Source organism: Bos indicus, chromosome 5 (genome assembly GCF_029378745.1).
Source record: "Bos indicus isolate NIAB-ARS_2022 breed Sahiwal x Tharparkar chromosome 5, NIAB-ARS_B.indTharparkar_mat_pri_1.0, whole genome shotgun sequence".
Lineage (NCBI taxonomy): Eukaryota > Metazoa > Chordata > Mammalia > Artiodactyla > Bovidae > Bos > Bos indicus.
Window position 1 is genome coordinate 108195331 of NC_091764.1, and position 27671 is coordinate 108223001.

A 27671-nucleotide genomic window follows, 5' to 3' on the forward strand; every position below is an offset into this window, starting at 1 on the left:
TATTTGGAAGAGCTTAATAAGATCTTGATCTTTAAGGCTTTTTAGTAGAAATTTAGTTTGGGTTTCTGTTTTTATATACACTGATTGAAAAGGAGACGCCTTAATCTCTTGAAGAACATTTTTTTAAAAAACCATAAAGGAATATTTGTCTCCAGTCATAGAATGTGGTCCTCTTGTTTCTTGTCTGGATGGAACAGTTTACTAGATTACTGGTATTCTGAGACCATTTATCTAGAGAAAACTGTTCATAATCAGACTTCTGCTTGCCTAGTACACTAGGTGCTGAACCGAGAATTGAGAGGATTTATTGTGTAAAGAAAAATTGCTGTATTAGAAGGTAATGTACTACAGAAATAAAAGGTTTTTGAGTTTTGATTCCATGATTTATGACTTTTATAACTGAGCAAGATGGTCAGTCTCTCTCAGAATCCATCTATTTCCTGCTGATCAGGAAATGGTATCTCATTGGATACCAGAAATCAGATGAGATCACATATACAAGACTTTGGTTAACTATTAAAATAAGCAGTATATAACACATTTAAAAATATAACTTCCAGGGAGAGTAGCACTTACATATATACACTACCATGTGTGAAATAGGTACCTACTAGGAAAAGTGTATGGCACAGGGAATCCAGCTGGGTTCTCTGTGATGACCTAGAGGGGTAGGAGGCTCAAGAGGGAAGGGGCTGTATGTGTACATATAGCTGATTCACTTTGTTGTACAGCAGAAACTAACACAACGTTTTAAGACAATTATACTCCAGTAATAAAAAGTATCACTTTCAGCCCTTATTCATAAATGAGATTGTTTTGATCTTCCATAACTTGAATAAAACTGTAATCAATGCTTAAATGAAGCAGTATAGAAATGAATTAGAAAATTCCTGTTCTTTTTGTAGTCCTTTTTCATTATTCTAAACATAACATATTTGAGAATTATCTTTTAAATCTAATGGCATTTTGTTTTTTGTTTCTTTCCCTTCTCTTTTGAAGATACTCTATCAAAGACCTTTTGAACCATGCCTTCTTCCAGGAGGAAACAGGGGTACGGGTAGAATTAGCAGAAGAAGATGATGGAGAAAAGATAGCCATTAAATTATGGCTACGTATTGAAGATATTAAGAAACTAAAGGGGAAATACAAAGACAATGAAGCTATCGAGTTTTCCTTTGACTTGGAGAAAGATGTGCCAGAAGACGTTGCTCAAGAAATGGTAAATTAACACTGATCAAGCCATTTAAATTTTATGTTGATTTATATACGTTGATACTATTGATAGAAAAGCAATTTATGAAGCAGTGTGTATGTCATATTCTATTGATAAAAAATTACATTAATGGTCCCAAGATTTATTCTTATTTTAGAAGACATGTATATGCATAGTTATGTATAGTGATAGGTGGATGGACAGACAGGCAGGCAGGCAGATACACAGAGAGGGAATGAACTGGAGGACATTTTGAAGTCATTTTCAAAGTCTGTAAGGTTGACTGACTTCTAATTAGTGTAACCTATTTAGTTAGAATAAAAAATTGTTTTGCATATTGATACATTAGCCTTTGGTCAGTCATCTGGGTAATAAACCCAATAAGCAGATCACACATTGTTTTTATGTCAAAGAAAATTTTCAGGATAGATCATTAGTAGGCAGCTTTGGCCAGTCGTTTTCAAGGAAACGCTTTGCCAAGCTTAGGCTTTCCATGGTGCCTTAATAGCCATTTACTGCGCAGAGATGCAGACAGTCTCTGCCCGAATGTGTCAGAGCCATTCAGTACTTATATCTGAGAAGCAGTCAGCATGAGAGAGGTACTTATTTTTAATTGTCAGGTTTTTATATTATTTGAGTTTTTATTTTTAACCTTCATATATTTACCACAGTTATTTTGTTTGGTTAAGTGGTTGTCTAGTGAAAAGATGGTAAAGCGTCTACCCACAGTGCCGGAGACCTGGGTTCAATCCCTGCATCGGGAAGATCCCCTGGAGAAGGAAATGGCAACCCACTCCAGTACTCTTGCCTAGAAAATTCCATGGATGGAGGAGCCTGGTGGGCTGCAGTCTGTGGGGTCGCAAAGAGTCAGGCACGACTGGGCGACTTCACTTTCTTTTCTTTTCTTTCCTTTCTAGTGAAAAGAAGTAAAAGCAACACAGGTTCATACTGATGGTTATGTGTGAGTGGGGAATTGAGTATAGTAAAATGAGCCTTTTGGTTTTACCACTTGGATGCTTAGGTTCCCTGTTGATTTGTTATAATTAGTGAAGGTACATGTACTTCATGAGTTTGTATAAAGATAACAGCATCTACTCCATGAGTATCTGCAAAAACGGTGGGCAAGTGCATAGTGCAGACCAGTGGTTTCACTGTTTGGTAAAGGTCAGTCCTCGGACAATTCTTTCTCCCTCTCCTTCTCTGTTTTCCTTTCCCCAAAGGCTGTTGTTTGTGTTTGGTTTGTTTTCTTTTGCTATCCTGCTGCTTCCTGATGTACCCTTTCATCCTGTAGGTAGATTCTGGGTATGTCTGTGAAGGTGATCACAAGACCATGGCAAAAGCCATCAAAGATAGAGTGTCGTTAATTAAGAGAAAACGAGAACAGCGTCAATTAGTGCGGGAGGAGCAAGAAAAAAGAAAGCAGGAGGAGAGCAGCTTCAAGCAGCAGGTGGAGCAGCAGCCCAGCACTGCCCAGGCCGGAGTCCAGCAGCCCCCTGCCACCAGCACTGGTGGACCCGCTGCCTCTGCTGCGTCTGCGTCCGTCTCCACGCAGGTAGAGCCAGAAGAGCCTGAGGCCGACCAGCACCAGCAGCTGCAGTACCAGCAGCCTGGTGTGTCTGTGATATGTGAGTATCAGGGGCCCAGTGAGGTTGCTAGGCACGCTCTTAGCTGACGCTCTGTCTTCCTGATCATCGTTTTGCACTGGCCTCTTGGTTTTGAATTGTGAATCTAACATATAAAAAAGAGGTTTGAAATGGTTTCTGTCTCTGTTTCCTTTTGGTTCTTACGTTCACATCTAATAGCATAGAAGAATGGGACAGTGGAGAAATGGGATTAGGATGTGAGAAATTCTGCAGGTTCCAGCATCTTGGATGTTCTATTTGTAGATTCCTACCTTTTACAATTTCTTAATAGTGAAATGTGACAGGTTTATCTTAGCTACTTAATATTGAACTGCTTAAACTGATTTCAGCTCTTTTAGCAAAGCTGAATAACGTATAAACTAGAAATTAATGAGGCTACTAGTTAACTAATTAGAACCCGCTGGTCTCCATGGTTCAGACTTTGGAAGCTGTGTCAAACTTCAGGCCTATTAACAACTGTTCTGTTTTATTCCCCCTTGTTCATCAGGTGGTAAATTCTGTGATGGCCAGGGGATTTTCTTTTTTTTTTTTAAGATGAAACTTTTCTACATGGATTCCTCCATTAAACAAAGAAATCTACTTATTAAAACTAGTCATTCTTTATTTAGTTCAGGTCTGTGCAAAGATAAGACCAATTAACTCTAAAATCAGGGGTTTGTGATGCGAAAATGTGCATCTCCTTTTCATGATTTGTCTCTCTGTCTTGTATTTTGGCAACTTCTCCTTCAGCTGACGGGACGGTTGACAGTGGTCAGGGGTCTTCTGTCTTCACGGAATCTCGAGTCAGCAGCCAACAGACAGTTTCGTACGGGTCCCAGCATGAGCAGGCACCTTCCACTGGCGCCCTCCCAGGGCACACAGCATCTGTTGTCCAAACGCAGGCTCAGCCCCATGCGGTATATCCACCCTCAAGTTTGGTGAGTAACTGCGCAAGAGCGCGCACGCCTGTAACATGCTCAGGGCACACTCTGCCGCTGAATGAGTGACAGCACGAGTCCAAAGTGAAAAGTACAAGTGGTGCCTTTCCAGAAGAGGCAGGTTATTTATTATAGAGTGCCGTCGGAGTGGTTCAGGCAGGGTGGGATACATGCATTACTCTGTGAAGACACTGTTCACAGGATTTAAACTAATCAGCATTTGATTAAAGATCATGCTCTCTAGCACTTTAAAGTTGAAACTGTTCAAAGCAATGTAAGTTAGACATACAAATGGTTTGGGGGTGGGGGGCAAGGAGAGTTTTTCAAGTTACTTGAAAGAATTACTAAGTATTTTCTGTAAGATGTCTTATTGTGTAAAACACAGGTAAGACCTTCAAACCATTATAGAATGCTGCATGTGAGTACACAAGAGAAAAGGAATGACCATTTAATTTAGCGCTTGTGTTTAATCATCAGTTGCTATGCGTGTTCTTGCCTTAAAGTCTGTGTTGGACACAAGTTCCTTCCCCAGTATATGTTCATTTGCTTCTCCCCTTTATTTTGGTATCTGTTTTATGACTGATTTATTTTCAGATTTAATTTGTAGCAATTATATCCTGATGTATATATTGTGCATTTGTACCTATGCATATATACACACACACACACACACATTACTACCCATGTTTTACGTTAGCCACTCTTGCTTCTCATACAGAGAATGTTCAAATAGACCAGTAGATAATACCCCATTTCTTTGGTCAACCTTCCATGAAGTCTTCAGAAGTGAACAAGATGCATCTTCTGCCTCAGGACGGAATTGAGAATAACTGGTCACTACAGTGCTCTTGTTTAGTGAGATCTTTAGGCAGATAGATTGCCCCTCTGTCTCAGAAACTTTTAATCTGGATTTGTGGAACTCTTGTTCTTCATTGAATGAAACTCGTTTCTCTGGTAAGAAAATACTTCTGCTTGTTCTGGTCTCTTACCCTACAGCTGGAATAAAAGATGTTTGCTTGTTTGAGAGTCTGTTAGTTAGTTCTGCATTGGCTACATCTTAAGATGAACGGCCACAATTACAGAAAGAAAACTTCCAGTTGTAATAGCAATCTATTTCTCTGACCTTTAAAATAAGTAGGTAGGGAAGAACAGCTTTATACAGACTGTACAAGTGTATTTCTGTGGTGTAACAAATATTATTTGTCAGTATTTCTTATCAGTTTCTACTCTAGTTGATTTCTTCTGGATCATCATAACTATAGATTTTTTTTAAAACTTTTTAATCTCTTGGCTTCCTGCATCACAGGATATGAACTTTGGGTCTCTATTTAGAAATGGAAAAGGATTGACCATTTATGAAGATGCTAAATATTTAAGCCACAAATATAGCTATATTTATTAATGTTCTAAAAGCACACCATTAATGAAATGAAAAAAGGCAAACATTCCTGCCTTTTAATGATAATATTCTATGGAAGTGTCATGAAGAATTACTAAATATTGAGGATTTTTCAAAGCTTTTGTAATCAGTCCTAATTCCAGGAAGTATTTACCATGGCTTGCAATAGCATATCGATTACGAGTAAAATTGAAAAATACAAGAGAAGCAAGAGTGGGGGAAAAATTAATTAATTAAACAGCTCACAGTTTCTAAAAGGAAATAACAGACATGCTCAGGACAGCCTTAGAGCTTTAGATTTGCTGCTTTGTAGCTATATTGAAATCTTAAGATGCTTTAAACTTTTAAACCAAAGTTGAACCTCTGATATGGCTGAAAAAAATTTAACGTTATTCTTTAGAGATTCACAGTTTAGATATTTTTCCATTGACTACATTAGTAAAAATACAGAATATTTCCCGTACCTATTACGAATTATGTCTAGAAAACTAATGCTTTTCCTGGAATATGACTTTTAGCTTTATAGACAGATAGGCAAATGTGATAAACTATTCTATCGGCCAGCAACTTTTTGTCTACTGCCTTCTAAAATCGGATTGAGAAATCTTGTATGTCTGAGGTTCCCAGAGCTCCAACAGAGCAATCCAGTCTTAAGATCTTCTGCATCTTATAATGTGCATTAAACTGATAGAATTTATTAACAAGTTTGCAGAGACTGCAAGCCAGAACTCATCGTTTTCCCAGTCTGTTTTGCTGCCTCAGTTGGTCATTCTTATTCATACACTCATAACAATTAATGTTATTTCAGAATGTTTAGGAAGGTACTTGATCATTATTTTGGTGGTTAATTTTAAGAAACCTGTATTTGACCAACAGTGTAGAGAGAATAGTACGGTCTGCCAAGTGTGCTTTGTGGAATTCTGTCTCCTCAGAAAATGACTTCGTGGAATGGGGGGAGGATGGAACATTTCTTTATGTCAGCTATGCCCTGTTACCATTGTACATTTTGTTTTGTTTTCAGAGTGCTGTGTTTTTCACGTGTGTGTTTGTTTTCTGTTTAGCCTCGTCGTGGCCGTAGCATGTCGGTTTGTGTCCCCCATCTTCCTGCTGTCCCCTCTCTGTCCCGCATCTCTCCCAGTGCTCCTTCCACCCCACCACCAGTGCTGTCCGCACCTCTTTCTCCTTCCCTCCTCCGGACTGCCCCCGAGGAAACTTTTGCCGAAAAGCTTTCTAAAGCATTGGAGAGGGTCCTGCCTATGTACTCTGCCTCTCAGCGCAAGTGCCGACGCTCCAGCCTGCCTTCCCTCTTTGTCAGTGCTGTATGTAACATCAACTTCCTGACAGATGAACATTTATCACCAATGAATACATCCAGGCATCAGGAGTTGTAATAACGATTAAAAAGCAGGACTGAACTTAGTACATTTTTAGGAAATAGGTTTTTCCTGTAATTTGTTATAAGGCTGTAATGGGGAGAAAAGCAAGGAGGCAATCAGAGAGAATGCTTATAACACCCTTGGCACATAGCAGTTTGTGAGCAGCAAAATTTAGCCTATATTATAATCTCCTATCCCCTACCAGTGTATTAAACTCCTTGCATTTTCACATTTTACCAAAGAGAATGTGTGTTATTTTATTTTAAACTCGTTGGCTTTTTCGAAAGCAAACTTTCTCTTTATCAAAAATTACTGAAATATGTTTTCACTTTGTTCCAGAGAGATACCAATAATGCTGCATTTTTTCCCATAGTCAGTGAGGAATAATTGAAGAGAGAAAGTTGCTTTTAATTTGTTACCTATTTAAAATGAGGGATCAACAAACTAAAAGGCCGCATAATGTTCCCTCTTGGCAAGTTTTTTTTTTTTAGATTGAATAATGGACCTTGACTCTGGCAGTACGTTAGATGCACGCAAAATACATGCAGTTTGCTTTGGCCCATTAATGTCTGTAGATGTGTTTATCTGTTAAGGTTATTTCAAACACTGTGGGACTTTGCTGCTGCTTTTCCAGATAGAGGGTTTGGTTAGCATTCTGATCTAGGAATCCCAAAACCTTCAGATTTGTACCTAGGACAGTGATTAACTGTATAGTGTCTTGTGGCCTCGGAATACTCTTGAATAAACAACAATAAACCAGAGCATTCCGATTCAAAATAGAAACCTCATTTTAACTGTTGTGAAGAAGTAACAGTGGAGCCGTTTTCCGATTTTGATAGGATCTTTCCTATTGAAAGAGTGAAACTGATCTATCCTTTAAAAAAGGGCCCGTGAAAGTGAATTATTACAGTGTGTACCATTTGCATTTGACAGGGTACAATTCTCATTTTGAGAGTGTTTAACCTAGAACTGCTTCTATGACCAAAAAATGCTGTCAAATCAAGTTGGCTATTTACATTACCCTTTTCACCTGATTTGAACAGCAAATTAGTCGACCCTTAAACTGGTATCAGAAAAGTGGGCATTCAGTGGTTTGGCATCTGTAACATGTTTCATGTAATAAAACTAACTGCATATGGTTTGGGACAGACGGGGAAAGACATGATGGTCACCAGCCAAGCTGTGTATCTTTCACTACCCACCAGAAATCTCTTCTGATTTCTAGTTAGAAGACATGACATTAGTTAATCAGAAATGAACCCTGGAGCCTCTTAACATAGCAGAAGACAATAAGGCTTCAGGGTAGGAAGATTTGGTACAGTCATAGGTGAGCATGTTACTTGTGGGTAAAAGCAGAATAGTCACTAGGAAGGTTAAATTCTTCTTTTCCTTTGAGGAGGGGAGCATTGTGGAAAAGCAGCTCTTATCTAATGCAAAGATCCCCACAGAATAGTTTTATTGACCCTGGATGTATTTAATGGGTTTTTACTATGCACATAATTTCCAAAAGCATTGTATTTCTTTATTAATTATAAATTTGGTGTAACCGTTTTGTAGGGTTACACAGAGCTGCCCAGTTGTGCATGTCTGATGTAATTTCACATATGAATGTATGAATTACTTGTCTTATTCATGTTGATACAGCCTCAGTCCATGGCGCATCCGCGTGGGGGGACCCCAACATACCCAGAATCACAGATATTTTTCCCAACTATTCATGAACGTCCAGTTTCTTTTTCACCACCTCCCACCTGTCCACCGAAGGTGGCCATTGCCCAGCGGCGTAAGAGCACCTCCTTCTTGGAAGCCCAAACTCACCAGTTCCAACCCCTGCTGAGGACTGTCGGGCAGAGTCTTCTTCCACCTGGTGGCAGCCCACCTAACTGGACTCCAGAGACTGTAGTCATGTGGGGCACTGCAGCCAGTAGAGTTGCTGGAGAGCTGTGTGAGGTGCAGGCCCATCCCGTGTTCGAGCCAGCTCCAGTTTACAGTGACTACAGAGCTGGACTGATGCTTCCAGAAGAAGCTCACTACTTCCTCCCTCCAGAAGCAGTGTATCTAGCCGGGGTACATTACCAGGCCCAGGTGGCAGAACAGTTTGAGGGTTTTCCATACAGCTCACCAGTCCTGTCAAGTCCTATGAAGCAGACACCTGAGCAGAAGCCAGTGCACGGGGGCCCCACCTCCAGTTCTGTCTTTGAATTTCCATCGGGACAGGCTTTCCTGGTAGGACACCTCCAGAATGTAAGATTAGATTCGGGACTGAGCCCAGGCTCTCCCCAGTCTAGCGTTTCTGCACCTATCAGTACAGATGCCACACGCTTGAAGTTTCACCCTGTCTTTGTTCCTCATTCTGCACCTGCTGTGTTAACTCATAACAACGAGAGCAGAAGCAGTTGTGTGTTTGAGTTTCACGTTCATACTCCAAGCTCCTCTTCAGGAGAAGGAGGGGGAGGAGTTTTACCTCAGCTCATTTACCGAAATCGGCAGGTTGCTGTGGACTCGAACCAGGAAGAACCACCTCTTCAACCTGCAGGACTACACAGCCGCCTGCAGCCTGTGACTGAAGAACAGCAGATGCCCCAGGCCCCAGAGTTGACCATCTCTGTGGTGGAGCCCACCGGACAGACCTGGCCCATAGGAAGCCCAGAGTACTCCAGTGATTCCTCCCAGGTCACTTCTTCAGACCCCAGTGAATTTCAGTCACCTCCCCCTACAGGGGGAGCAGCTGCTCCTTTTGGCTCTGACGTCTCATTACCCTTTATCCGCGTGCCTCAGACAGTGTTACAAGAATCCCCACTCTTCTTCTGTTTCCCCCAAGGAGCCACCTCTCCGCAGGTTTTATCCGCCTCATTTTCTTCAGGAGGATCTGCACTCCATCCACAGGTTATAGGAAAACTTCACGGTTCTTTTACACTACCCTGCTGTGACAGTTACATTTAAGTTTTCTGTCCCTCTTTTCCATTCATCAGGGATATTGTTTAATTTATTGTGGAGTTTCTCCATTGAGCGGGAAGGGTGATTTTAAACTACTTGTATTTAAGACCAAAATTTGAGACCGAAGCGGCTTGATTGACCTATAATGTGTACAAACCCTTGGAAAAAAGAACACAAAAACTTAGAATTTTAATTACTTGTCAGAATCAGTTATTTCTGTCCAGTAACGTATTGGGTTGGCCAGAAAGTTAATTCGAGTTTTTCTGTATGATGGTATGTGAAAACCCAAACAAACTTTTTGGTCAGCTCAATAGAATGGATGGAGTTTTCAGCTAGTTGTGAACGTGTTAGTGTCTATAAAGTTGACAGAGCATTGATTATTTACAAACAGTACTGTAAAATGTTTCTTTCTCCCTAGAAACAAACATGGCTAGTTTTTAAAACTTGGAGGAGATAATTTTTTTCCCCCTAAAATGAGAAGGATGGAAAATAGGGAATTTTTTTTTTGAAGTAGTATTAGGAATATATAGAATTTCCACTAATATGAAAGGATCTTAAAAGACAGGAAACACCTTAGGAATTTGTCTTAACAAATGAAGATGCCCTTTAAAAATGGCATCCAACAAGTCACAATGTATTATATGTTCAAATAAAATGTTAATCCATAAAGTTGACTAATTCTAATTTTTAGTAACTAAATTAGAATCTAGTATGGGTAATGGGGCTTTTGTCTTAAGAATTTGTGATACATATGTTGCAAGGTAAGGAACATGAGATATCTCGGTTCTTAGATTTTTCCTCAACAGATTAAATTCTGTTTATGTATGTGAACGTATGCAGCCTCTTGCAACTAAAGACAAAGTGATGGACATAGTAGGATTCAAGAAGTGGAATCAGTATTGACTGTTTTATATATTCCCTTGATGCATTTTGTCCAATGTATAAGTCTTATGTAGGAGACTATGCAGTTAATTAGGAAACTTTTAAGTTACGTATTCAGGATGTTATTTGGATGTTTTAAGTGATCTCACTTTTATATAAATTACTGTATGTTCTTCATACTTTCTTCCTGTGTTCTTCCCTCATCTGAGGCAAAAGTATCCCCCAAAATATACATCAAATACTAGTTACCTAGAGTAGTACTAAGAAGCAGAAAGATTCAGAGCTTGGAAATTTGTGCTGCGTGCACATGCAGTGTGATAAGCTCACGTTAACACACTGGTTGTCAGCTCTGCTCTAGATGTGCGCACTGCCACTTTGACTCTGTGAACTTCCAGAATGAAATTTTAAACATCAGGTAGTCTACAGGAAAGGTGCAGCAGGAGTGTATGCTCAGATGGCTAAGATGCAGTTGGACTGGATGTCCTATCCAAGTAGGCTCCAAAGAAGTGCCTCTGAACTGAGATGGACAGCAGAGGTGGGGCTTCTCGTCTTCATAACTCACCTCTGCCAAGTTCTTCTTTCAACTCTCACCTTCTTGTTTAACTTCTTCTAGGTGAGAGTTTCTCAGATTCACCCTGATTGACATTTTAGATTAGGTGATTCTTAGTTGTGGGGGCTATTCTGTGCATTTGTTGGATGTTAACAGCATCTGTGGCCTCTACTCACTAAATACCAGGAGCAGCTACCTCTCCCAGCTGTGCCAACCAAAAACACGTCCAGATATTGCCGAATGTCCCTGGGAAGGGTGTAGGGTACCCAAAGTGGCCCTGGTTGAGAACCATTGCTCTAGGTACTTGGCAGTAGTAGTAACAGGTTTTTGTTTTTTACATTTTTGACAAAAGTCACTATATCACTATAAGAAATAGCAAAAGGAACCAAAGTCACATTATCTAAATACCCCCTTTTCTTTGTTCAGATAGGTTTTTCAAATTGATAGTCTGGTTACTTTTTTCCTGATTTTCAGTAACAATTTTATTACGAATCTTACTATTTTGGTAAAAATGATAGCCTGAGCAGTGGGATAGGTTAGGTTTTAACCATCAGTGGTTTTTGCATGGTATGTTCTATAATATGATCCTTCTCTACCCTTCTCTTTAAAAACCTGCCCCAGCCATCTCTCCCTCCATACTTGATCAAGCTAATGTTTCATCTTGCTCAGGCAGACTCTCAGGAACTCATATGTTTATTGCAGAACCCTGACCTCTGTGCATGGGTACCTTTGGGCTGCTCTAATTTTTTGTATTCACTTCTTTCCTTCAGGCACAGGGGCAGAGCCAGGGTCAGCCATCTTCAAGTAGTTTAACAGGGGTTCCATCCTCCCAACCCATGCAGCATTCTCAGCAGGTGAGAGCAACTCATTGCTGCGCTTTATCCAGAACCCTGTTTACATCTTTCATGAATTGGGTTCCTGATGTAAGTGGCTTGCTAAGTTTTTGAAAGGAAAATCGAGAAACATAACATTTCTTGTCTTCGGTAACATTTTAAAGAATCTTTTGTTTAATGTATTTTTGAATAGTCTATTAGATTAGACACATATTAAAATTCAAAAGAATTTTTCCTGAAATAATTTATGTGCCTTCTTAAACAGATGATTCTATGCTGTTTTAACAATGTGGTTGACCCTTGAGCAACACGGGGGGTTAGGGGCACAGGCCTTCTGTTCAGTTGAAAATCTGTGTAACTTTATAGTAGGTCTTCCCTATTCATGGTTACATATCCATGGATTCATTAATCTTGGATTGTATAGTACTGAAAGAAATTCACGTATAAGTGAATCCGTGCCATTCTAATCCATGTTATTCAAGGATCAACTCTACACAGAATATCAATTTTATTTCTGTATATTTCATGATTTGTTCTTTTATGAACGTTTTACCATTGCTTTCCTTGTGCTTGACTCTAATGATTCTACACACCTTTTTAATTATTTCTAATCTGTGGGATGGGGTATCAGATTTTATGCTAAAGCGAATGAAAGCCTAGGAACCGTTTTCAGAAACTTTTATAACATGTTCTAAACTTCTGATTGGGGGAGTTTGTTCCCAAAGGTACAGAGAGCTCAAGAGATTGATACAGTGCTGAAGTATTCAACAGCAAAACTGCTGATTCTAAAATTATGAATCTGTAGATCATCATTGCTATTAGTTAGCAGTAGTTATTTATAAGGAAATAATGCTTTAGGGGCACAATTGAGTATTTATTATCCGTTACAAATAAAATTTATAGTCACTACATGTGTCATAAAAACTTCCCAATGAACTATATTGTTAATAGTTCCCTACAAAGTGTGTTTTCAAACCACCAAATTCTGAATTGGCTTGTTTTTATTAATTTTTGAAACTTAAGTTTTTAATTCTTATTACAGATGGCCTGCTTATCATCCAGCATGTGATCATGTAGTCGTGATGCTGGCTTAAGATGAGGTGTTCTTTGTACAAGATTAACTTGGCTATATAGCCAAACCTTGTTTTATTGTGCTTCATAGGTACCAATTTTTTTTGTTGTTGTTTTAAACAAAAAATTGAAGGTTTGTGTTAATCGTGCTTCAGGCAAGTCTGTCGGCACCACCTTTACAACAGCATTTGCTCACTTTGTGCCTCTGTGTCACATTTTGGTAATGCCCACAGTATTCCAAGCTTTTTCATTATTATTCTGTTATGGTGATCTGTGATCAGTGATCTTTGTTACTATTGCAAAAAGATTATGACTTGCTGAAGGCTCAGGTGATGGTGATCATCTGTTAGCAATAAAGTATTTTTAAGTTAAGGTACATACATTGTCTTTTTAGCCATACTGCTATTTCACACTTAATAGACTACAGTAAGGTATAAACATAACTTATATGCACGAGGAATTCAGTCCAAAGAATTCATGTGACTCGCTTTATTGTAATATTCACTATATTACAGTGATCTGTATTATCTCTGAGGTACCTACATAATCCATTTTCTCTGTGACCAACATCTCTGTCTTATAGAATGGAAGGGCTGGAAATAACTTGTTTTGTCTTGCTTCTGCCCTTTCTTCCAGACAAGTATCTTAATCTGTATGTAATTATAGTTAAATTCAAGTAGTCACATTTTTGCCACCCTTAACAGGTTTAATTACATTAACAACCTCTGATAAGAACACAGATTTAAAGTTCCATAAAGCTGGGTGAGAACAGACACTGCCGTTGGTACCAGTTTCCTACCAATACCGGTAAAATGTACAGGTTTCAGTGTATGCTCTTTTTCCTTTTCAAAGGAATTTGTTAGATGTCTCATATTCGGGCATGTAATGAAGCAGACAGTGCAGGAAGCCCTTGAGAGTAGCAATGATAAGAGGGTGCGCAGTCGGGCGGGCAGCTCTGCAAACTCTCAGTTGAAAGGAATTAGGTGGCTGACTCTCTGGGAAAAGGTGTGACTAAATGGCTATCTCTGCGGTACAGACGAAAGTGCCTGTTTCAGTGATGCTTTTCTTCAGACACTTTTATTTTAAATATAGGATGAATTAAGTAGAATCACAGTCTGCATGAATGTATGCAGTATGGACTGACTTTTCCAGGGTTGCATAGCTAGTAGGCAGATAGAATGAAATGTTACCAGAACCTAAGATTTCTTCCAGTAGTTTTTTTTCCCCCCTATATTAAAGTTCTTTGGGGACTCAGGATTATGCAAAGGTGCCCAAGAAGCTGCATTTAGTTAGTTTTATCTTCTGGGATTCCATATATAGAAAAGAAAGATGGTAAATCTTCTGTACTATTCAATTAGAGTCTCTTTTTAGATGTGATTTATGTTTTACGTACTGTCAGGGCCCAGTGCCTCCTTAGGAAACCATCTCTAATTTTATTAGTGAAAGGAAAGAGATGAACTTTAGCTGAAATTTTCTTTATTTCTGTGTTTCTGAAATAAAATGAATAAGGCATTGTGTCTTTTCAGGTTTTCCTCAGGAATCTCTTCTAATGGTATGTTGTGTCTTAAAGTGGTACCAAAAATACCTTTCTCTTGGAAAACAGTATTTTGCCGCCAAGAAAGGTCATGAGCTACCCTACTGACTTAATTTCATCCAGCAGAACACATGTAGAGACTTAAGTATTTCTTACTTTCTGTTCAACGCAGGCTTAGGAGTATTTTTTTGTTTTTCAAGCACCCTTGTCCGATAAATCGTACACAGTCTGTATAGGTTATGTGAACTGATTTCATGAGGCAGTTTTATGCAAAGCATGGTATCAAGCTGTTACGCTAAAACAACATTTGTTTGGCTAAAGTGTTGATTATTAGCCAGGGTGATTGTGCAAAAAAAACCATACCATATACTCCTGGCTTGTTCAGAGGTGCCACTTTTCTGTAAATTCTTTAAGGGTTAGCTGGCATACGTGCCTCTCTATTACTTTAAGCAAGGAGTGAGGGTATGTCTATAAAACTGCTTATTTTTGACAGTCCACACACACACAGCAACTAATTAAACAGTTTTTTTCCAAACTGAGTTCATGCTCTGAAGGACCATGTGCTGAGTGGGCAGTGATGGACAGCCCATCACTGGCCATGGGGCCAGATGGCCTGTGGAAGGCTAGTTTCAGGGAGCCTGAGTCATCTGGTAAACATGTATGTCAGCCGCTACAAAAGGAGTGAGGATAATAGTAACATTATACACAATGTGCGAAGCACTCTACCTGGTTTTTTATTTGGTCCTTACATGAATCCTCCAAGTACCATCATTTCCATTGTACAGATGGGAAAGCTGAGACGAGACCTGGAGAGGCTGATTGCTTTACCCAGATGTACACAGCTTCTCAGAGAGGGTATTTAAACCCAAGCAGTCTGACTCCATGAAAGGAGGAAATTATATCTCTTCTGAGCAGAGGGGGATATCAGTAGGTTTGTGAAAGCCTTTGAACTGGACTGTGATTATGAGTTATATTCAAATGAAGGATAAGGAGTCTAGGGGGCAGTATAAGCAAGGTGGAAGGCAGAAAGGTAGACAGCTGTGAGACAAACCAACCAACCTTGGCTTCAGTGTAACCAGAATACAGATAAATCAGGACTTCCCTGGCAGTCCAGTGATTAGGACTCAGCACTCCCAATGCAGACCAGGACAGGGGTTCGACCCCCAGTCAGGGAACTAAGATCCCACATATGGCCTAAAACATAGCGGGGAAAAGTGAAGGTGAAGCTCTTTTTGAAAAGAGCTAATTAAGTCCAAACCTTGATGTAAGCAAGGTTCCACAATGATGGAGGTCAGGGGAGAGGTAAATCATATGTATAAATATAAGGTGGAGGTTTTCCTCAGATTTACCCCTTATAACAAAGGGGACCACTAGATAATCAGACCTTGATCCAGTGTTCATATCAGAGGGCTCTCACTGCTCTTTGCTTTGAACAATAACATAAAAAATATGAATGGACTAAAGTAAGACTGTTGAGAACAGATGTGCCTGTAAGGATCTTAAATGGTATGTGTATGGTTGGGAATGTTTGTAGGCAGTGTCTAACAGAGTTGGTTTTATATAAGCTGAGACATCATACATCTTATTCTTAGGGGAACAACCTCACTATTCCAGGTTCACTGTAAATAACTTAAAGGTTACATGAATATACTCCTGTGAAGCAATTGCAGAACACTACATCTATCCTAATATTAACCAAACAGATGTCAGACAAATCTACTATCACTGCAGATTTCACCTCAAGACACAACTTAAAGGAAAGGTACTGTGTTGTGTGCCAGAAAAGTGAGACTGTTCCTGGTCTAGGTCTCCTCAAGATAAAGATGCTGATGTATTGCATGTGAAGAACTGGAATGAGGCAAGGGAAGCAGTATTTCTGAATTAGTCTGTTTATATAATACACAGTCTTACTTAGCTATGTAAATTAATGGCTTAGCTAACTTAGATATTTCCATGTGAATTCCTTAAAGTTTCAATATATTCAAGTTAACCAAAAGCATTTTCTACTATTTTAGTTTTTAGTGGGAAAATGGGCATAATTGTCTTATATTCAGAGTTGCCTTAAAGTTGGGTATTTATGATATATCTTAGTTGCTGAAAATAAATTTTTTATAATTCAACAGCCATTAGTTCGTAATTTTTTAAAGTTAATAAGGATACAGTATCGGAAATAATTAAATAAAACACAATTACTGTCACTATTACATTTCAGAATTCTTTTGAAGGTTTTAATTGGTGTAATAAGAAATAAGAAATAAATATCATGGAGAACAGATATATTATTTACAGGTGATTACCTAACAAAATCTAGGATGCTTATTGAGGTGTCCAGATGCATAATAAATATTAAAACAAAAATCTTGGGAATGCAGTGTATAGCATCATGATTAAAGTTGATAATACTGTATTATATGTTTGAAGGCCACTAAGAGAAGATTGTAAAAGTTCTCATCACAAGAAAAAAAATATGAATTACATGTGGTGATGAATGTTAACTAGACTTACTGTGGTGAGTGTTTTGCAGTATGTACATATATCAAATCTGTGTTACCTGTTGTATTTCAATTAGGTACATACACACAAACACATACACACAGATAGCTTATCTTTGTATCAGCAATAACTAGTTCGTTGTATGGACCAGGACATATGTGGAAATCTGTTATTGTTTGTAGCATTATTTTAAGTAACAAAATATTGAGTCAAGCAAATGTTCATCATTAAGATATTGGTACCATAGATAAATGAAAGTGGTAGGTCAGAGAATAGTATTTATAAAAATGGGCTTTTTTTTTTTTTTTTTAAATCAATGTGTGTAAGTGACCACTCATGCGTAGCAGAAAATCCATAAAGCAAGTGCACCAGACCACTAATTGTGGTTATATCTGGAGAAATGAGGTTGGGTGTTTTCATTTAACTCTATTAATGTAATATAATGGTTAAAATTTTTATTACAAACAGGTGTTTGTTTTGTATTTAAAATTAATTTTTAAATTACTGATAGGTATTAGAGAATCTTCAAAGTCAGCTGTGAAGTTCAGAGTTTCAACTAGAGGGGGCCATTAATTTTACTGCAAAATTTAGTATTTGGGTACAGTTACATGTCAGCTTTGAGTAGAGACATATTATACCAGAGGGTCCAGCACATGCTGGATTCCCAGATGTCGTTCACTTTGCTGCACTTCAAATTGAGTGGTTGTGCCCTTGTTTTCAAAGAAAGAAACCTCATTTTGGCAGTAAAATGAGCAATCACAAAGGTATAAGAGCTAGTCTATGGCAGAGTTCAAAATTCAGTGGTTTTCTTCTATTTTGTAGCTATTGTCAGAGCTGTTCTTTAAGCAAATTAATTACACAGTTGAGAAACTAGACTAAGATAATATGAACCACATTGAGAGCTGCTATCAAGAAATGGGAGCAAAGAGGGGAGGGCATTTGGAGGAGAGAACATCTGTTTGAACCTGGATCTGAAGGTGTCTAAATATCTGAGCTGCTCCTGGGGCAAGAAGCATGTCAGGTGAAGAACCAGTGGTGACTCAGACTCGGAAACATGGGTTAGTTCTTGGTTGACCCATCACACAGAGCAGCAGAGGAAAAATGAAGATGTATAAAGGGGAATTGGTGAGTTTGACTTTGTGCATGTCTTGATTACTAAAATTGCCATCTCTTACAGACACTGATAAGCAGATGTACTGCCTTAGAAACATGCTGTTAATGACTTGAAATAAAACTGAGTGATGGTTTTCTTCTCAGCAGCAAGGAGTGCAGCCAACAGCCCCCTCTCAGCAGGCGGTGCAGTATCCGCTCCCTCAGACATCGGCCCCCAGCGAGGCCACGATTGCACAGCCTGTGAGTCAGCCTCCACCTCCACAGGCCTTGCCACACGTGTCCGCGGGAAAACAGGTGAGTGCCACACTTCTGGAAGGAGCACCGCATGACTTCTGCTTCCCTGGTGGTAAAACTGCAAAGTGGAATGAACATTACTTCTGTGCATTGTTCCCGTTCAGTCGCTCAGACCACAGCCCGCCAGGCTCCTCTGTCCATGGCGTGTCTTTTGTACATATGAATTGATTAATATAAATGGGTTTATAAAGCAGTGGTAATCCAAAAATGTTCAACTTTTAGGTTTATCAGCCTAAAATAAGTTTGACAGATGTAGAACTGATAAAGGGCTGCAATGATGACATTTTCTAGAATTGTCAGTTGTATCTGTTCTAGGTTTGCAGTTATGCCGTGTTTTCACATAGACTTACATGTTGTTCCCTGCCCTCATTGTCTTCTGACAGTCATTAAAAAACCCTATACGGAGTGATTTTTTTTTTCTCCCCTAAATAATCCTTCTAGTCACTTGAAAAGTAGCCCTATTGAAGATACACCTTTCTGAGTGACATTTTTTCAACTTTAAGGATGGGACTTGTGCTTGTATTTTGATACAATGTATTGTTCCTGTCATATTTTGTCACATCTGAGACTCTGTCAGTTGTAAAATGCACCGTTATCTTAGGTAACACTGAGAACTGACGCACCATTAATTGTAAGTTATATCTTAATTTCATAAGTGTTAAAATGACCATGTGGAAAGGCATGGTTACATCCTGCAATTAGTGGAATATGGTCATAGACCTACTCTTACAGGCCTGGGTGGGACATGAGAACTGTGGAAGCAATATGGATGAGCTATAAGTCCACTGGGGAGAAAGTCCTTTGAATTTCAGCCATTACTATAATAGCAGTTGTAAGTTTAGCGACAGCAAACGTGCCAGTGGATTATGGCTTGTGAAACATGCCTCAGTCAGGATGTGCAGAAGACATTTCCTATGCAAGAGCTCTCTGTTGTTGATGGTGAAGTGTGAGTGGAATTTTCTAGCACAGATTTAGAACAGCAGCAGTCCATCAGCCGCCCGTCTGCAGCTGCCTCTCCCTCATCCTGTTGGCACGTTAACTTATAACTACTAATATATGCAGGGATTGGTGTTTGTTTTAATTTTCTTTCTTTTTGGCTAATAAACAAGTCTTGCTTTTGGCAGCCTTGCTTTTTTTTTTTTTTTAAGTCTGTCTGTTTTGTTTTTCTTTACCTTCCCAGCTTCCAGTTTCCCAGCCAGTACCAACTCTCCAAGGCGAACCTCAGATCCCAGTTGCAACACAGCCCTCAGTCGTTCCCGTCCATGCTGGTGCTCACTTCCTTCCTGTGGGACAGCCACTCCCACCCTCTTTACTGCCCCAGTACCCCGTCTCTCAGCTGCCCCCCCATCTCTCAGCTCCCCTCTGCTCCTCCTCACGTGTCTGTGGCTCAGCCAGGCTTCCCACCCCTGCCGGTCACGATGGCAGCTGGCGTTAGTCAGCCTCTGCTCACCTTGGCTTCATCTGCTGCGGCGGCGGCCGTCCCCGGGGCACCCACTGTGGTCCCTAGTCAGCTTCCTGCCCTCCTGCAGCCTGTGACCCAGCTGCCGAGTCAGGCTCACCCGCAGCTCCTGCAGCCAGCAGTTCAGTCCATGGGGATCCCCGCCAGCCTTGGACAGACTGCCGAGGTGCCACTTCCCCCTGGAGATATTCTCTACCAGGTATTGTGCTGGCTGGCAGATGAAGGGCCCCAGAGCGTTTGGTCGTAATGACAGAACATCAGGGACTTAAAAACCGAGTAACTGAATATCATAATAACCAGCAATAACACAGGTTGCTATTCTCAACCAGACATGCCAAAATAGTCCACATCTGAGAAAGGACCCAGTAGAGATGTCTGAATCATTTGCATCTTTTCCAAGACCCCTCCTTGAGAGAAAAATGGCTCTCTCCACATTCACTGTGAGCTGAGAGCTCGGTATGACTCAACAGTAGGTTGTATCAGGCTGCGTTTTTTTATGGGAGGAGTAATGGTGGGTAGCCAACATGGTATCAATGGAAACCTTCAGGGTTTAGATTTAGAATACTAGCAAGTCGTTATGTGACTGGCATGACTGATACCTTCAAGAGTTTTTGCATTTTCATGTTGGACTGCCTGGAAAGTAGGTGGTTTTTTTTGGAGGAATTATGTTTATTCTTCCTATTTAAAATGATCTCGGAAAAAGTAGCAGTTTAAAAGTTCATTTAGGTACTGTCCTGTCCTCTAAATCGAAATCAGTCAATCATTTCATTTGAAAATCTTCTTTAAATTATTAGAGATTGGGCTACTTTCTTTGCTGTGTGCTTGCCTTTCTTTTTCTCTTTCCCTTGCATGTCTTGCTGTTTTGCTCATTTGATGACCCAACCTGCACTAATTTCCCTTCCTCGTTTCTGTCACAGGGCTTCCCACCTCGACTGCCATCGCAGTACCCAGGAGACTCAAACATTGCTCCCTCCTCCAGCGCAGCTTCTGTGTGCCTGCCTTCTGCAGTCCTGTCCCCTCCCATGCCGACAGAGGCGCTGGCTGCCCCGGGTTACTTTCCTGCAATGGTGCAGCCCTATGTGGAATCCAGTCTCTTGGTTCCTGTGGGCAGTGTAGGAGGACAGGTCCAGGTGTCCCAGCCGGCAGTGAGCTTAGCACAAGCCCCCACCACATCCTCCCAGCAAGCAGCTCTGGAGGTAAATGGAGTTCCTGCATGTTTATATCTGAAGCATACATACAGTGGGATAGAAATGACAAAGGAGAAACATAGGTTCCCTGGCTTAGGATTCATTTGGAAACTATTTCAAACTAACTTGTGAATGACTTTTTCTTACAGCAGAATGAAATGCCAGTGTGGGGGCCTTGTTGCCACTGGCTGTTCTGTTGGGAAGTGAGTGTGCCTTGAGAAGAATAACGGTTGTTAGCACTTCACTTCTCTAGCTGGCCCTCTAGCCGTCGTTCTTAACCCTTTCTTTCACAAGTTCCTGCCGTGGGCAGTCACCAGAATAGCTTCCCCCGCTATGCTCCCAGTGGCCCTTTCTGCCCCCTCCGAGAGAGCTCTGAGCGTCTTCTGCATTTGCTCTGCCTGCCGGGTTGCACATTGTGGTGAGATGCTGGCGCATGGCAGGTTGTAGTTTCTTGCTGCCTGGCCGCTCCTCTGGCTGATGACATACCATGCAGTCTGTACCAGAGACTAGCTTTAGAAATTTCCTTCGCAACTTTAAGACGACTGTCTGTAGATGCTGAAATTGAGAGTTATAGTGCTTTTAGGACTTAGGGGAGGGATAAGGAAAAAAAAGACTAGTAGTTGGGGATGGTCAGTAATAAACTGCTTTATGGCCGAGGTGTGAATTTCCCTTTCTGTTCACAGAGCACTCAGGTCGTCTCTCAGGTGGCTCCTCCAGAGCCAGCTCCCGGGGCTCAGCCACAGCCTGCCCAGCCAGCCGCGGTGGTCTCTTCTATAGACAGGTATGTGAAGGGCAGTTCTCCGCTCTTGGCGGGAGGATGGAATAGGAGGGAGGTAGAAATGTGAAGGGCAGTTCTCCGCTCTTGGCGAGAGGATGGAGTAGAAGGGAGGTTGAAATATGAAGGGCAGTTCTCCGCTCTTGGTGGGAGGATGAATAGAAGGGAGGTTGACGTTGCACCATAAACTGCACATTGTCTTTGCAGCGCACATTCAGATGTGGCTTCAGGCCTGAGTGATGGCAACGAGAATGTCCCCTCATCCAGCGGGAGGCACGAGGGCAGGACCACGAAGCGGCTGCATCGGAAGTCTATAAGGAGCCGCTCTCGTCACGAGAAGCCTTCCCGCCCCAAACTGAGAATTCTCAATGTAAGTGTTGCTGACTTCTGGCCTCATGTAGTTGACTAATAACTTTTAAATATTTATAAAGCTTGGGTATATTGATGAAAGTTTGGGATCTTTTTTTTTTTTAATCACCCAAATGATATTGTTACATTCGATCTTTCTATGAGAAGGCACTGTCTTATCTTTTAGGGAAAAAATACGGTTTTATTTGTAGAACAAAGACCTTACGTTTCTTCCAGACCCTTTAGTGAAAGATGTATGCAAGTGCATGCTAAGTTGCTACAGTTGTATCCAACTCTTTGCACCCCTATAGACTGTAGCCCAGTAGGCTCATCTGTCCATGGGATTCTCCAGGCAAGAATACTGGGGTGGGGTGCCATTTCCTTCTCCATAAGTATATAAGTAGCTGAAAGGCTGATATTTTCTTCAGGATTCCTTGCTAGTAGTATAAGAGGCAGTGCTTGGCCTGTGTTACCTGTCACATTCAGTCCCAGAGCTGAGTGTGGTGTTCTGAGATATGAAGTACCTTTCTTTTTTTCTTCTTAGGTTTCAAATAAGGGAGATCGGGTGGTAGAATGTCAGTTAGAGACTCACAATCGGAAGATGGTTACATTCAAATTTGATTTAGATGGTGACAACCCTGAGGAGATAGCCACAATTATGGTACGTCTCTGGAGTTCCAGACTTTTCCTATGTCCTTGATCTTTATATCCACTGCCGTAGGCGCATGTGCAGTATTCTGTGAATTGTTTTGACAGTAACATATTTATTTCAGTGTGAATTTAACTGGCACACCAAACCTGTGATTTAGAGGTGTTTTTTTCTAGGTCGTGTATAACTAGGTATTGAAGAACCGACTTATGTGGTAATCAAATCCAGTATGGGTGTTACACAGACGGGCAGAAGTGGTGGTGGGATGACTAAAGCCCCAGCACTGTACGGAAGGTTGACGCCGCGTTCCTCTTACAGGTGAACAATGACTTTATTCTGGCACTGGAGAGAGATGCGTTTGTGGAGCAAGTGCGGGAGATCATTGAGAAAGCTGACGAGATGCTCAGTGAGGATGTCAGCGTGGAGCCAGAGGGTGACCAGAGCTTGGAGAGTCTCCATGGCAAGGATGACTATGGCTTCTCAGGCACCCAGGTAGGTTCATCATTCCCATGGTGAAGCTCTGTTTATGGTAAAAGTATGCTGAATTTGCCTTGCGGAGTCTGAGCCGTCTAGTCTGACACTTTGCGAGCGTCCAGTGATACCACATCACACCTGTAACTGCGACGATCAGCATTTATATTCTCTTTGCATGTGGCCATTTGCTTTGCTTGATCATTAAGATTGAGTTAGAGAACACATTTAATCTCTTTTGTTTGTTGTAGAAATTGGAAGGAGAGTTCAAACAACCAATTCCTGCATCTTCCTTGCCACAACAGATAGGTGAATTTCTTTTCTTTTTATTGTTTATTCTAACCTTTTACCTAAGAAGGTGTGTGCTAATGATGAAATTTTGAAGCTTTGTGTTGGTGACTGTGTATGTAATAATAGCACAGTTAAGTGGTTTGTTTCTTTTTAAGCAGGCATTCCTGCCAGTTCTTTAACTCAAGTTGTTCATTCTGCTGGAAGACGGTTTATAGTAAGTCCTGTGCCAGAAAGTCGATTACGAGAATCAAAACTTTTCACTGAAATTTCAGATACGGGTAAGAAATTGTTTATCCCACATACGTGTATAAATCCTATGTCTCTCCCTCCTAGATTGGAAGCTTGGTCAAATGACGACATGTAGACAGTAGAGAGGAGTAGAAAATTGACTAACCAACAGATAAACATATGGAGAAGGGAAATAGATGATGAACAGAGTGGATGTAAGCAAATGGGCATGGAAGGAGGCCACACTAGACATAGCCTGTATGACCGAAGCCGAGTGGGTTCAGCACCATGTGTGTCTCCATGCCTACTACCATGGACAGCTTGCGGTCCCTCCGTGTCCCTTCAGAAGTACATATTCATACAAGATGACCTACTCTGCTTGAGCTCCCCTGTCACATGCTGACACCTGCTCAGGAGGGTTCATGTACCTTTTGGGTGTGTGGCACTGTTAAGATTCCCAAGGATAGGTGAGGGCACCCTTCTGAACTGGCTTTTTACAACGAACTGAGTCTGAGTTTTCCTTTTCCTTTGCAGTTGCTGCTTCCACATCTGCTGGCCCTGGAATGAACTTGTCTCACTCTGCCTCATCCCTTAGTCTGCAGCAGGCCTTTTCTGAACTTAGACATGCTCGGATGGCAGAAGGGCCGAGTACGGCCCCTCCCCACTTTGGTCAGACAGGCCCCGTGTTTCCAGCAGTGCCTCCCACCCTGAGCAGTGCCCCTGGAGCCCCAGCCGCAGCAGCCGCAGCCTCGGTGTCAGCCCCTGCCCCGAGCCACCCTCTTAGTGACGTGACCACATCGGTCATTCAGACTGAGGTGACAGTGGCCCCTGGAACAGGTGTCATGCCTCCCAGTGGTCTCCCTGTACCCCCTGTGTCTGAGTCCCTGGCACCTTCCAGCGTGGCCCCCAGCGTCACCATCCCTGCAGTTCTCTCGGCACTACCAGCGCCCCAGGCGGCACAGGCTCCCACCCCTGGCAGCGGGGCCTCCAGTGCAGGCACTTTCCCCTCTGCACCCGCATCCCTGACACCAGCCTCTGCTGTGGGCAGCGCTGTTGCCTCTGCTGCTCAGCTTCCGCCTGTGCCGTCTCAGCCCGCGGTAGGCAGCTCGACCGGGTTGGCCACGCTGACAGCCGTGCCCGCTGCCGCTCTGGGCCCTAGCCTCACGGCACTGCCGTCCCTTGCTCTCAGCAGCAGTACCTCTGCCCCAGCTCTGGCAGAGACAGTGCTGGTCAGTGCCCACGCACTGGATAAGACGGCCCATAGTAGCACCACTGGCCTGGCTCTGTCCCTTCCTGCCACCTCGTCCTCTCCCGCCCCTGGAGCAGGAGTGTCCAGTGCTGTTTCTCAGCCTACTGCTGCGGCTCACCCTTTGGTCCTCCCATCAGTCGTAACCTCTACTCCCGTACTCTCCCAGGCAGGACCCATGTCAGCACCTCTACTGCCCCAGGTACCCGGTATTCCACCCCTGGTACAACCTGTTGTCAGTGTGCCTGCTGTGCAACAGACCCTGGTTCATAGTCAGCCTCAGCCCGCTCCACTCCCCAACCAGCCCCACACTCACTGTCCCGAGATAGACGCCGACACTCAACCCAAAGCTCCCGGGATCGACGACATCAAGACTTTGGAGGAAAAGCTGCGATCTCTCTTTAGTGAGCACAGTTCTTCTGGAGCCCAACACGCCCCCGTCTCTCTGGAGACCTCGCTCACTGTAGAGACCGCTGTCACAGCAGGCCTCCCAACCACTGCTGTTGCACCAAGCAAGCCTCTGACTTCCACTGCCAGTACTTGCTTGCCACCAACCAGTCTGCCCTTAGGAGCAGCTGGCTTGTCAGTTATACCAACGGTCACTCCTGGTCAAGTTTCCACCCCAGTCAGCTCTGCGCCAGGAGTGAAACTTGAAACTGCTCCAGCAAAGCCACCTTTAACTAAGCCTCCAGTAAGATTCTTATTTTGAAATAGTTGGGAAAATATTGTTCTTCCCTATCCCCCACCCTCAAGTACACTTTTTCAGTTCAGCCTTGTAGTATAGTTACAATGATGCTTGGCTTCCTTATAGTAGATATTTATTAAATTAATTGAAGGTGATTTTAGAATACATGTTCATTGAACTTGGAGATTTTTCTCTTTTGAAATGTGGCAGGATTGGGGGTTAACTATAAGATTTTCTAAGAATGTATAGAAGGTAAAATACAGGCGTTGTTTCTGAACTGGTGCAGACTGAGACTGAAGAAGCCCGTACCCCACAGGGTGTGGGGTGCTCCTGAGGCAGCTGTGCCTGGCCACAGCAGTTCACAGTCTTTGTTTCCATGAGAATGAAGCAGGCTTTCTGCTTTGCTCAGATTCCATAGACACACAATTTGGAGTTTATAAAAAGTTGGAAGTTGGTGGTAAATTTGATGGAAGGAGAAGTGAATCTAACGTTAAGGATACGATTACTAGAATGTGTTTGCTGGTTCTGCTGTGGAGCCTTCCTCTCATTCTGCCATCTTCAGTCTCTGCTCTTCTCCAGATAACAAGGCTGTGTTTCCCCTGTTGTGTGCTTCCCCCTCTTTCTGCCTTGCCTTCGGCGTGAGATCCCTTGTACAGAGGGGTAGTACAGTGGCTTCACTCAGACAGCATACAGATGACTTGATAGCATTAGATTTCTGATGCCTTTTGCTATCAGACCTGCCCCATAGTTATTTCTGAACTGTGCTGTGCCCTCAGACAGCCTGATGACACTGTGCCAGACAGGCTTGCGAGGGCCTGGCCTGTGCCTCATGTTCAACAGCCTTCATCTGCTCTGCTTTCTCTCGGGAACAGCCTTTTACTAAGTTCTGTTCATTGTATTGGTATATCATGGTAACCCTTCTAAGAGTGCCACGGTTATAACGTCCTTTATTTACGATAGATACCAGAGTGTAACCAAGGCAACAGAGTTCCCTTAACCAGATGCGTCCTGTTCCTACGCTTCTGCATTTGAATTAGTCGGTTTGCTCTCTGTATGCTGTCTCTGCTCAGCATCTCACGGACTTGAATTTCCCTTCATTGTCTGTAGGTGCTGCCCATGGGCACTGAACTTCCAGCTGGTACTCCACCCAGCGAGCAGCTGCCACCTTTTCCAGGACCTTCACTAACTCAGGTGCCCTGCAACTTGGCAAATTTCTGTTTGTGCCTCCTTTCTTTCTCAAAGCTTATTGCAGTTCTCCACTGCAGGATCTTGCCTCTGGCTCCTGTTTGGTTATAACTTAGTAACAACTTGCTTTTAAAACACCGTAGCTGATGATATAGGCCCTACTTAAAGTCAGAAGCAAATCATCTAGAAATCATTTACTGTTAATATTTTTTCATATCTTATGGAAATAATAGCAAACGTGACATTTTGACAAAAGATAGAACTGCTTTGTCATTCATACTTTTGTAGAATACTGAAAGATTACACCATTGTGCAAGTGAAAAATTTTTATGTAATCTAAATTAATGGTGAAAGTTCCTAAGAAAAGGGTGCCACCCTGATAACTGATAACGGCCTTTTTTTTCTTGAATGTTTGACATTTCTCTCAGTGACCTCCTAATGAAGTACGTAATTGGGTATGAGAGGGTCATGGTTATGAAAAACAGGTATTAATCTTAAAATCCAAAACCCAGCAGAGCTCAGCTAACATGAGATTGCTCAGAGACAAGTGAAACCAGTGACATAATAATGAGATCCCATCTCACACCCGTTCTGCTCACTCGGGGTCAGAATCACCTACAGTCTGTGAATTAATATGGCCTTTCCCAGTCTACCCCCAATACCACACATGAGTCAAATTCCTATAAAGTACTGGGCATGATCCCATTGTAGCTATGTAAGAGCTTGTGACACGGGACAAGCTAGTAAACAGTGAAAATAAATTAGGGACTTAACTTTAGAATAAGATGTAAGAAAAAACATGGGAAATTGATCCCAGATACACAGTAAAACCATAATTTAAGCAACTTGCTAAATAAAGTAATAACTCCAATAGAGAACCCACTCCATCAGC

The 27671-nt window shown here is 41.8% G+C and overlaps 1 protein-coding gene across 15 annotated transcripts in view; it reads left to right on the forward strand.

Annotated features, from left to right (window-relative positions):
• WNK1 (WNK lysine deficient protein kinase 1) overlaps nucleotides 1-27671 on the forward strand; it is a 129891-nt gene that overhangs the window by 85032 nt on the left and 17188 nt on the right. For 2 of the 15 annotated variants that reach the window (XM_070788670.1, XM_070788676.1), the window contains exons 6-20: nucleotides 1000-1219; nucleotides 2505-2838; nucleotides 3586-3773; nucleotides 8193-9434; nucleotides 11688-11771; nucleotides 18106-18255; nucleotides 20632-20910; nucleotides 21585-21682; nucleotides 21884-22046; nucleotides 22569-22685; nucleotides 22992-23165; nucleotides 23396-23453; nucleotides 23591-23713; nucleotides 24198-25600; nucleotides 26702-26785. In XM_070788670.1, coding sequence (XP_070644771.1) covers nucleotides 1000-1219; nucleotides 2505-2838; nucleotides 3586-3773; nucleotides 8193-9434; nucleotides 11688-11771; nucleotides 18106-18255; nucleotides 20632-20910; nucleotides 21585-21682; nucleotides 21884-22046; nucleotides 22569-22685; nucleotides 22992-23165; nucleotides 23396-23453; nucleotides 23591-23713; nucleotides 24198-25600; nucleotides 26702-26785 — 4717 coding nt within the window. The remainder of the gene's footprint in view (nucleotides 1-999; nucleotides 1220-2504; nucleotides 2839-3585; nucleotides 3774-8192; nucleotides 9435-11687; nucleotides 11772-18105; nucleotides 18256-20631; nucleotides 20911-21584; nucleotides 21683-21883; nucleotides 22047-22568; nucleotides 22686-22991; nucleotides 23166-23395; nucleotides 23454-23590; nucleotides 23714-24197; nucleotides 25601-26701; nucleotides 26786-27671) is intronic. The other 13 variants (XM_070788671.1, XM_070788682.1, XM_070788680.1 and 10 more) reach the window with 10 other exon arrangements.